The sequence below is a fragment of the Dryobates pubescens genome, chromosome 20 (assembly GCF_014839835.1).
Source record: "Dryobates pubescens isolate bDryPub1 chromosome 20, bDryPub1.pri, whole genome shotgun sequence".
Lineage (NCBI taxonomy): Eukaryota > Metazoa > Chordata > Aves > Piciformes > Picidae > Dryobates > Dryobates pubescens.
Window position 1 is genome coordinate 16,978,051 of NC_071631.1, and position 9,913 is coordinate 16,987,963.

Below are 9,913 nucleotides of genomic sequence, written 5' to 3' on the forward strand. Positions count from 1 at the left end.
TCACAGGTGGGGAGATGCAGTCAGAGATGGAATGCAAAATGTCCAGCTCCCTCCTGGTCTCAGTACCAGAAGTTGGTTAGGTGGTTTTCTACCCCTGGCCACATCAGGTGGAAGAAAGGGGGTAAGAGGTTGCTGGGGACTGAGAACCTGGCTTGGTGGCAGCCTTACAGCAGGGAGGAGCTGGAGGTGGTGAGTACCTGGAGAAGAGTAGGCTTCTGCTGCTCCTGGGTGCTCTTCATTAGAAGTCCAAGACCTTTGTTTCCTCCAGGGTACAGGGGAAGTGCAGCCACTTGCTCGGTCTCCTAAATCCAGCCTCCCACTTGCCCTGGCTCTAACGAGCCCTTCCCACACTGCCAGTCTCCCCTGCTCAAGGAATGAAATGGGGAGGTGGATGAGCTTTCAGCCTCTGGCAGCCAGACCTGCTCTGGGAGCAGCAGCAGCTTCAGCCAGAGCCACCCCTTCCCTGGGGTGTGGGAGCAGGAGGCAGGGAGCTGCTCACCCCCTCGGGGCTGACCTCAAGCGTCTGAGTGCATCCAGCACTGCTCAGCAGGGGAGCAGCTCCGCAGGCTCCTTGGCTTTTTAAGGTAAGGAATCTGAGCACCGTGTTAATTAAGAGTGATCATGGCAGCCAGTGCTGGCCCTCGCAGTGGGCACTGCACAGCCCTGCCAAGAGCTGGGCACAGAGCTGTGGGTGATGCTCAGAGACCATGGGAAATGGGCACGGACCCAAGCTGGGGCTGCCCCATGGCGCCGGCGCTGAGACCTCTCTGCATTCTCCTTTGCTTGCCCTGAGGGTTGTGCCAGGGTTTAACACCCTCCCCTCACCCCCTGTCCTGCTGTGGCTGCTGCTGACCCCCTGACAGATGGGGACAGGCTGGGGGAGACATCTCTGACCTCCAGGGCTCTGGGGCTGGAGCCCTGTTTCTCTGGTTTTTGCTGCAGTGGGCCAGGCTGCTGGGGCACGTCCCAGGGATGGGTGTTCCACCTCCTCTCATGCCTTGCTTTGCACTGGTCATTTGGGGGGGGCACAGCAAAAGGGGTTTGCCACTGATCCCTGGCACAGCTGGCACACAGATAAACACCTATGAAGGGCAGAGATGTCTGCCCCAGCTCTGCCTTACAGACCTCCTCAGGCTCTCCTCAGGAACCTGTTATGCCTCTTGAGTTCAGCTCCCAGCTCCACCAGTGCCCAGCTGGCACTCTCCAGAACAAGGAAGCCTGGCAGCAATGCGTCCATGGAGCCAGTTTTCTGGGAGGTTTCATTAAGGGTAATTAGTGGGTGTGCTGGGAGCCTCTGCAAATCACTCTCCCTGTTCACACAGGATTATCCACACCACCTTATTCCTTGTGATGCTTATGACAACCAACTTGTCCCCCCTTTGCTGGGCTCTGTCATGTCCATGCCCACTGCCACTGATTCTGTTTGTCTCAGGCACTGTGGTGCTGCCACTCTCTCCCTCCAGCTAAAGCCAGTTCCTGAGGCTCTCCATTGGGGGACCAGCTCTGCTAAGCTTTAGTGAAGGTTTTGCTTCATCAGGCTGCTTCCTTCTTGGTTTGCCCTCTCACCTTATCCTGCATGGGGAGATGCTGGCAGACTGTGGGGTGCAGTGGTGGATGTGTGGCTGGTGGGCTTAGGAGGGTACCCAGGGCTGGATTTCCCAGGGGACAGTGCAGGAGGTGGCTACAGTGTGATTTAAGGCAGCAGACCCCACGGGCAGGCTGCTGCAGAGGTGCTGGTTTGTTCTTGCACAAAACTCTTTGTTTTGCACCTTCTGGCAGTGTCCAGGCTGCCTCTGCTGGGTGCAGGTGACAGGTGGGCCATGGGATGCTCCAGCCTCGTTGTGTGTGCAGTAGTCAACAGCTTGCTCATGAAGCTGACCCAGAGCCTTCACCCCCACCCCTGGGGTTTGCAAACTCACCTCTTTGCCCATTGATTTATTATTTCTTCCTAATCTCACTTCTGCCAGGACTGGATGTGAGCCTTGCAGTGGGGGTCAGGGCACCTGTGACCGCAGGGCTCTGCTTCCAGAGGCACGGTTACAGCAGTTCTGGGGCTGCTCAGGAAGACCTAAAGCAGCTGCCTGTGGCAGCAGTGAGTGGTGGTGGTGATGTTGCAGTGTGCATGGCTTTGAGCTGTTCTGAGGAGCTGACCTGGCCCCTCTCCTCCTCTGCCAGATCGTCACGACTTGAAGTTGCTAATGCTGCTTGGAGCCTCCTTCCCCAGGCAATGCCAAAACACTCAGGAAACAAACTGAGTTTACACAATCCACAATTAGGCACTTGGCTGCTGCTGGGTGTTATGAGCCTGCTTTCACCAGAGGGGGACTGCAGGGTTCAGGCTCCCCAGAGGGGTTGTGGAGCCTCCTTCTCTGGAGACTTTCAAGACCCATCTGGATGTGTTCCTATGCTGGATTCTGGTCCTGCTCTGGCTGAGGGGTTGGACTCAATCTTCAGAGATCCCTTTCAACCACTAACATCCTGTGATCCTGAGTGCCTTCAACCAGTGTCAGAGCCACCCATCAGAGTCCATCTCCCTCTTCTTTGGCTGTTTCAGGGTGGCCATGCTGCTGCTGAAGGATCTGGTGTGGCCGCAAGAAGTGGCTCCCCAGAGCTCCAGCTTTGCTGCACAGTTATCCCCCAGTCTGGGGACAGCTTGGTGCTGTGGGTTTGAGAAGTCAGTGGCCAAGCTGTGGCCTCAACTTTACCCACAACTGGCTTGGGGTGGTCCCAGGAAGCCTTCTGGGGCTGGGTGAGGAATTTGGGGCACAACTCTACCCCCTGCACTTGGCCCTACTCCCTGTAGGACCCCTGGGACCCACCCGGTGCAGTGAACAGCAGCAGCTGCCCTGTGTGTGGGGATTATTCCTCTTTGCAGGTCCTTCCTCCACCATCTCAGCTCTCATCTGATGGCAAGATGAGATAGCTGGGTGCCATCCTGGCTGCTCCCCACCCTGCAGGGTTCAAAGCAAAGGCTCCCTCCTCCTGGCTGGATATGGAGCCCCTCAGAGGGGCCGTGATGCATGGGTTGAGGTTTGCTGGCTGGTTTGTACATCAGAGCTGGTTATTTTTATTTTCTGGTGAGCACTATAAAAAGATGAACTTAGACTCAACTCCTGTCCCTTCTGGGAACTCAGCCCTGTGTGGAAGGGAACAACCTGGGCCTGGAAACAAGCACTGACTCTCTGGGGCTCCCTGTGGTGTGGCCACAGCACTGGCACCGTGATGCCCTGCAGCATTTTGGGTTGAGATATGCAAATGCAGCCTGGGGATGGGAAAACAGGTCGGGGGGGGGAAGAATAAAGGGAAGCAATCAGTGTCTCCTCCATAACAGCATCTAGGGATGGGGGACACTGCATGCCCAGCCACATCAGCACAGGGACCCCTGTCCTGGGGCAGTGCAAAGGTGGTGGGACATCTCCATCCCTAGGGCAAGGTGGTAACTGTGTTCAGGAGCCCCTCAGTGTGTGAGTGGGATCCTGCAGCTTTCTGAGCAGAGGTGGATGAGGGCAGGAGGAAGAGGAGGCTTTTAGCCATGTTTTCCTGGCTGGTTCCATGCTTTCCTTGGCTGGGAAGGGTTGAGCAGGGGAGGTAAATGCAGCTGTAAGTAGTGGAGCTGTTTATGCACTGGCTCTCTGTGACTGATGCTGTGAGCAGGGCTAGACTAAATACTGCTGTTATTGATAGGAGGTAGTGGCTGATTTACAGCCCTCTGCATGGGGACAGGAAGATCTGGTTATAGTAACACTCAGCAGGGGAAAGCAAAGGTTTTGCAGCCAAATAGCTTCCCAGGAAGAAAGGGCAAGGGCTGGGGATGGGTGGTGGGCAGTGGGGGGGTGTAGGAGGGAGCTGCACTGGGACCTGGATCAGAATCCCAGGGAGAGATTGGGATCGTGGATGGAAATAGCCTCCACAGCATGAGCTGGTCCTGGGGAGCTCTGCTGTGGGGATTCAGGAGGAGGACAATGTGTGCAGACAGACTTACCCCTCTGCAGTGGCAATTTAGAGAGACCTGATCTTCAGGGGTGCTTGGTGCTGTTGGGGAGCAGACCTGGGAACTGCAAGGGTGCTCAGTACAGCTAATCCCAGCTCCTGTCTGCATCTCCTGCCTGTGCTGCAGGGCTCTCAAAAGCATTAACTAATCCTGTTCCAGTGATGCTCTTCTGGCAAAGAAAACAGCAGGTTTGTAAAGCCAGCCCTTGGCTGCTGGTGGCTGCAGGGCTCAGCCACTCCTGGAGCAGCGTTGAGAGCAGGGCTGTGTCACCTCAGCCTCTCCTGTGTGGGCACATTAAAGGGACCACAGTGCCGTTCTTCTGCACCTCCCTTGATAGAGGTACTGGGATGTATCCCATATCCTCCACCCTGCCACTGCATGCAGATTCCCACCATGCAGCGGGTCCCACCACCTCTCCAGCACCTGCCTCTCCTCTGCTGCTGACTGTGGGGTGTCTCAAGAGAGCTGGACATAGGATGTGGGATGGAGAACTTTATTGAGGCTTCCCTAGTTGGCTGGGGTCCCCCAGCACTTGTCCAGCTCCATGCCACAGCCACAGGAAAGCGGTGGCCAGTCCTCCACTGCTCTTCTCCACACTCATCTTGCCCAGGCTGAGAGGTAGAGCCATGCCCAAGCTCTCTGAAAGCATTAAACCCCTCCCCTAGTGCTGACCTGCTGATATCCAGCTCTGCTTCCCCTGTCAGCACAACCTCTCCCACAGGGCCACAGCAAACAGCCTTCCACCCCACTGTCCTGGGTGACCCTCAGACCTTCTGTGGAGCATCACGTGCACCCAAATGGCAGGGATGAGCCATGGTCAGCAGCATGGTTGGTGCCCTGTGCCCTCAGCAGTCCCATACTGGGGCTATGGCACTTGGCTCAGCCACAGATGCTGCTTCCAGCTGTGCTCCATCTCAGGGAAACCTCCCCTGAGACACAGGCCCCAGGGAGATGTGAAAGCCCAGCCAGCACCACCTGTGTCAGGAAGGTTTGTCTCCTGGATTTTCCTACCTGAGTCAGGTTTGTGTCCATGTGGCTATAGCCAGTGCTGCCCTCAGGGTACAGTTCCTGAAATGGGACTCAAACACAGCAGTAGTTCCCAAATATCCCTAAAAGTTCACCCCTCCTCAGATGCTGAGTAGGTTGGAGGGACCAGAACTTTCAACAGGATCCAGGTGTAGATCCAACAGGGTGCAAGCCTGTCTGAGAGAGGAACCAGTGGTTACATCTGAGAGTTTACATGGCGGGGGGGGGTGGGGTGGTTGATCTCTCTCCTCTCAGCAAGTGCTTGGTGGAAGCAAATCCTGCCCCTGGATCCTTGGTTGGTGCTCAGCTGAGTCCAGAGGCAGCAGCATCACTTCAACAGTCATGGTATGTGGCTGCAGCTCAATGAAGAAGGTACAATTTGATGCATTTCAACCCAAGATGTAGCTCATCCCCAGGCTTGTGATGCTGCAGGAGGCTGCAAAGCCATGGGGTGAAATAAATCCTTAAGATAAGACTGACTGAGGCACTCGGTGCCATGGTTTAGTTGCTTAGATGGTGGTGGGTGAGAGGTTGCGCTTGATGATCTCGAAGGTCTTTTCCAACCTGGTTAATGCAGTGATTCTGGTAGGAAGAAGCTCTGCTAGGTGACATTGAAGGTGATGAAGGAGCCATCTGCTTTCTTCTGGTATCCCACCAGCTGTGCCCCCTGCCAGGGCTGGGCTGGCACCTGGCAGCGCAGGGAGGAGCGGCCGGGCAGGGCTTTGCCGGCGTGAGTCACCTGGCTGAGCTCTGCCTCCAGGGTGCTGACCGTGCTCATCCCTTGAGCTATGTGCACCTTGTTGGCTGCCTTCTTGTGCAGGAGGCAGATAAAGATCTTCTTGAAGCCCTTGCGGAAGTGTTTGGAGACCAGGGCGTAGACGATGGGGTTGAGGCAGGAGTTGGCGTAGGAGAGGAGGTGCGAGAGGATGCGGAGCACGTAGGTGGCGGGGTTGAGGGGGAAGGACCCGAACCAGACGCAGAGGATGATCAGGTGGTGGGGCAGCCAGCAGAGGCAGAACAGGGCAGCTACAATGATGATCATCCTGGTGACCTTCCTCTTGGCCTTCTTGGACTCTGACATCTCTTGGAGAGGGTCCACAGACTTCCAGAGGTAGCGAATAGTCCGCACGTAAGTCAGGCTGAGGATCAGCACCGGGATGATGTAGCTGAAGACGAAGGTGCAGGTGTCCATGACCTTGCGCTGGGAGACCTCCCAGATGGGGTGGCAGACGGTCAGGTTGGCCAGCTGGAACTCCTGGTAGTAGCTGAGGTACGGGCCCGAGAAGATGAAGGAAAGCCCCCAGATGAAACAGATGGCCACGAGGGCATTCCTGGGTGTCCTCAGGTCCCTCGAGTGCAGGGGGTATCGTATGGCCAAGTACCTGCATGGGAGAGGAGAGGGACATGACTGCAGTCCTGGAGAAGGCATGGAGAGCTGCTGCAGAGGTGGAAGTGGTGGAATGGAGCTTTCCAGGACAAACAGTCCAACTCATTCCCTGGTACTTCTCAATCCCTCTGCAGCACAATGGGGTGAGGAAGATCCTCTCTCCAAACCCTGTCCCATTGCCTGTCCCATCCAGCAGTGCTTGTAGGGAAGATTGGGATGGTCCCCTTCTATCCATCTCCCTAATCCATCTGTCCCAGCTCAAACATCCCACTGTCATCTCCTCCATGTTCGCTGGGGGCTGTTGGGAGGGTAGGGGCTCTCTCCACATGTGCTGGGAAGAGCTGAGATTCTGCAGGGCCTGAGTTTTCACTCTGGTTTTCTGTCCTCCCTTCAGCTGCCTGAGCCTGCAGATAAATGCAAGTCATACAGCTTTAGGGTCTGAAAGGGAACAGGGATCACAATCCAGCCCTCTCTGCTGACCTCCGGCCTCAGTCATCTATTTCCTTGTGCACATGAACTGGGAAATGCCCCTTGAATCCCCTGGGAAAGGCTCCTGGATTATGCCAGGAGATCACAGCAGTCAGGGCTTGGCTCCATGGGATTCTGTCCCCTCTCTTGTTGGGGAGAGAGCCAGAGAAGGGGGAGCTTCAGGCTACCAGGAGCACCCCCATCCCCTTTCCTACCTGTCAAGGGAGACAGTGGCCAGGGTGAAGCTGCTGGCATACATGGTGAGGTAGATGAAGAAGTGGACAGCCTTGCACAGGATGGGCCCAAACACCCAACCCTCCAGGGTGTAGATGGTGGCTTGGAAGGGCACGCAGAAGAGGATGAAGCAGAGATCAGCTACCCCCAGGTTGAGGATGAAGAGGTTGGTGGTGTTCTTCACCTGCCCGTTGCGCAGCAGCACGGCCAGGACCAGGCAGTTGCCCACCGTGCCCACCAGGAAGATGATGAGGAATAGCAGGGGGATGATCACAGATTCAGGCTGCCAGCCCCCCTCAGAGCTCCCTGCCGAGCTGTTCATGGCTAAGAGAGCACAGAGCCAGCAGTGGGGATGGAGGGGGGAGAGGGTGTGGAGAGCACCCTGGGGAGGCAGGCAGGGGCTGGACAGAGAGGTGGGGGGATATAGGTGGGATGGCAGGGAAAAGGGGTGCACAGGGAAATCAGCAGGGATCTAACGGAAAAGGGGGTGCAGAGTGTAGTGGGGATGCACGGGAAAGAGGGTGCAGAGGGAGGTCAGCAGGGATGCAAAGGGGGTGCACGAAGAGCGCGGGGGGAGCGTTCTGCAGATGCACGGGAAAGGGGGTGCACAGGGAGCGCACGGGGAAGGGGGTGCATGCCCGAGAACCCAGCGCCCTTCACCTCCTCCGGCAAGGCTGGACCGCGGCCGGGCGGCGCGGCTCCGGCGGTGAGCGCGGCTCGGTGCTCTCTCTCCCGCCAGCGGAGCGCGGCGCGGGGGGGGCTGCGCTCCGGGGCGGCGGCTCCCGCCCGGCCCCCGCTTCGCGTCCCGAGCCCGCTCCCTCCGGGGCGAATACCGATCGTCCGAGCCACAGCCGCGGGAATCTCCCCTCCCCGGGCAGAGAGGCTCGGGCCAGGGCTGGTTTGATCCAGGAGGAGTAAATCTGATGGGGTAAAATATCCTCTGGTGCCGCGATCCCTCGGGAAAGGGCTGGGGTAGCCGGGCAGGACAGCCCCACAGGGAGCCGGACACCCGAAGTGGGGGTCTGGGTGCTTTTCCGTGTTGCTTCCCCCTGCAGAGGTCACTGGGACAGGGCTGTGGATTGTTTTTTTTAGGAGTGGGGGTCCTCTGGAATTGCGAATGTCTCCAAACTGTCCTGTACGCAGCTAAATCCTTGCACTGAACAGCCCCAGAAGTGAGCTCTGGTTTGCAGGAGAGTCTGTATTGCCCCCCCCAGGGTATGGGGAGAGTTCACTCCAGCGAGCACAAATTTTTTTCACATCTTTCTTCTTTTCCTACCTGTGAAATTGCCTGGTTTGTTCCTTCAGAGCCTTCCCAGATGGAAGCCTTAGAACCATCTGCCCCCAGGCTGCCTCTTTTTGTTCCTGCGGAGAGCGAAATCGTCAACGTATCAATTACTTCTGTAACTAACTTACTCTACGGCTTCTCAGTTCTCTCGATGGGCATTCAGATCTAAGCCTGCTAATGGTGCTGGGAGATCTGAGGGCAGTCACAGCTTTGCGACGTTGCCACCGGAGAACGCGGAGCCTTTTTCACCCGCAGCAGCTCATGAGCGGCCCCGGCCCCATTCAGCTCCGTAGATGAGGTACGTGGGGGAAGCAAACACACTACTGTGGTGTGAGGCTGCTCCACTTCTGATGTTACCTTGCAGGGAAAAGCAGGAACTAGGAGCAGTGCAGCAGAAAACTGGCTACCCCACAGGGCACAAGGAGGTGCTGAGACCCAGCAGTGCAGCTCTGCCTTCCTCTTCTGGTCCCAGTCTAGCCACACACCCTCAAGGAGTCACTCCTGCCCTCAGCAAGGGCTGTGGTGCATGCCAGGCCACAACTGTGGAGGTCACAGGGCCAGCTCATGAGGAAAACCCAGCCCTAGAGAGCTTCCACCCTGTGGCAGGGGCCCCGGCTCCCTGCACCTTCAAACACCCATGGCAGGGCACTGGTGTTTGGGTTTATTGATGCTGGTGTGTCTTTGGTCTCGAGCTGGCATTGGCTTACATATAGGTTAGGTTTAGCCTCAAGTTGCAGAGTGAGACCATGAAAAAAAAACTGGAAGGGAAAACAGCTCATTTCTTCCCAAGCAGCAGTGCAACTTGCAACCTGCAGCATTGTATGCAAAGATCAGTAGCAGGATCCCCTGTCAAGGTACTGCAAAATAAATCCCTGGCCTAAGAGATATGTGAGTTATTTGAGCTGGAGATCTGGCCTTCAAGGGTGGCCAAAAGGAAAAGGCTGCCAACCCTCCCAGGCTGCAGGGGTTGGTGGCACAAGGATGGTCTCTGTATACTGTGAGCCTCTGCAGCCAGTAGCCCTCAGTGGATTTATCCTTTGCAGCTCTCTGCGATACCACTTTGCTGCAAAGCTGTCAGCCCAGGCTCTGCTTGATGTGGTGCTGCAGGCTTGTGTTGTCCTCCACTCTCTCTGCCCTGGGGGAGTAGCAGAGCCAGCTCTGCAGCAGGAATCCAAGCACCCAGCCAGCAGGTGACAGTTTATCCTCCTGCTTACAGACTCCAGAGGAGCAGCAAAGCTTCGTGCCAGCATGAGGGAGGTGGCATGGCAGAAATGTGCCTGTGATAAACCCTCATGGCTGTGGTTCCTTTGGAGCAGATCCCTTGGTGGGCAACATGCATGTGTTTGCACTGGGGCACCTGAACACGGGCGCTGTAGTGCCAACCTCATCCAAGTCTGTCTGAACTACCGTGGCCACAAAAGAGGGGCTCTTGTTTGTAAAACATGCTCCAATTCACATCTTTGCTCAATTCAAACATCATCCTGAAACTCAGTTTGGTTTGGATAGGAAATGGATTCTTGGG

At 56.6% G+C, this 9,913-nt stretch overlaps 1 protein-coding gene across 1 annotated transcript; it reads right to left on the minus strand.

The window, feature by feature from the left end:
- Window positions 1-5,479: 5,479 nt before the first annotated feature.
- On the minus strand, window positions 5,480-7,437 carry GALR2 (galanin receptor 2). The gene is made up of 2 exons (XM_009897931.2): window positions 7,088-7,437; window positions 5,480-6,399 (listed from the first exon to the last, which is right to left on the minus strand). Exons 1-2 carry the CDS (start codon window positions 7,426-7,428, stop codon window positions 5,619-5,621), a joined length of 1,122 nt encoding a protein of 373 aa, XP_009896233.2. The 5' UTR covers window positions 7,429-7,437; the 3' UTR covers window positions 5,480-5,618.
- Window positions 7,438-9,913: the final 2,476 nt, after the last annotated feature.

Excerpts from the sequence above, each read along its gene's own strand:
- GALR2 (XM_009897931.2), bottom strand. The coding sequence starts at position 7,428 with ATGAACAGCTCGGCAGGGAGCTCTGAGGGGGGCTGGCAGCCTGAATCT. Across the intron at positions 6,400-7,087 it reads GCCACTGTCTCCCTTGACAG|GTACTTGGCCATACGATACC; the intron begins GTAGGAAAGGGG and ends TCTCCCATGCAG.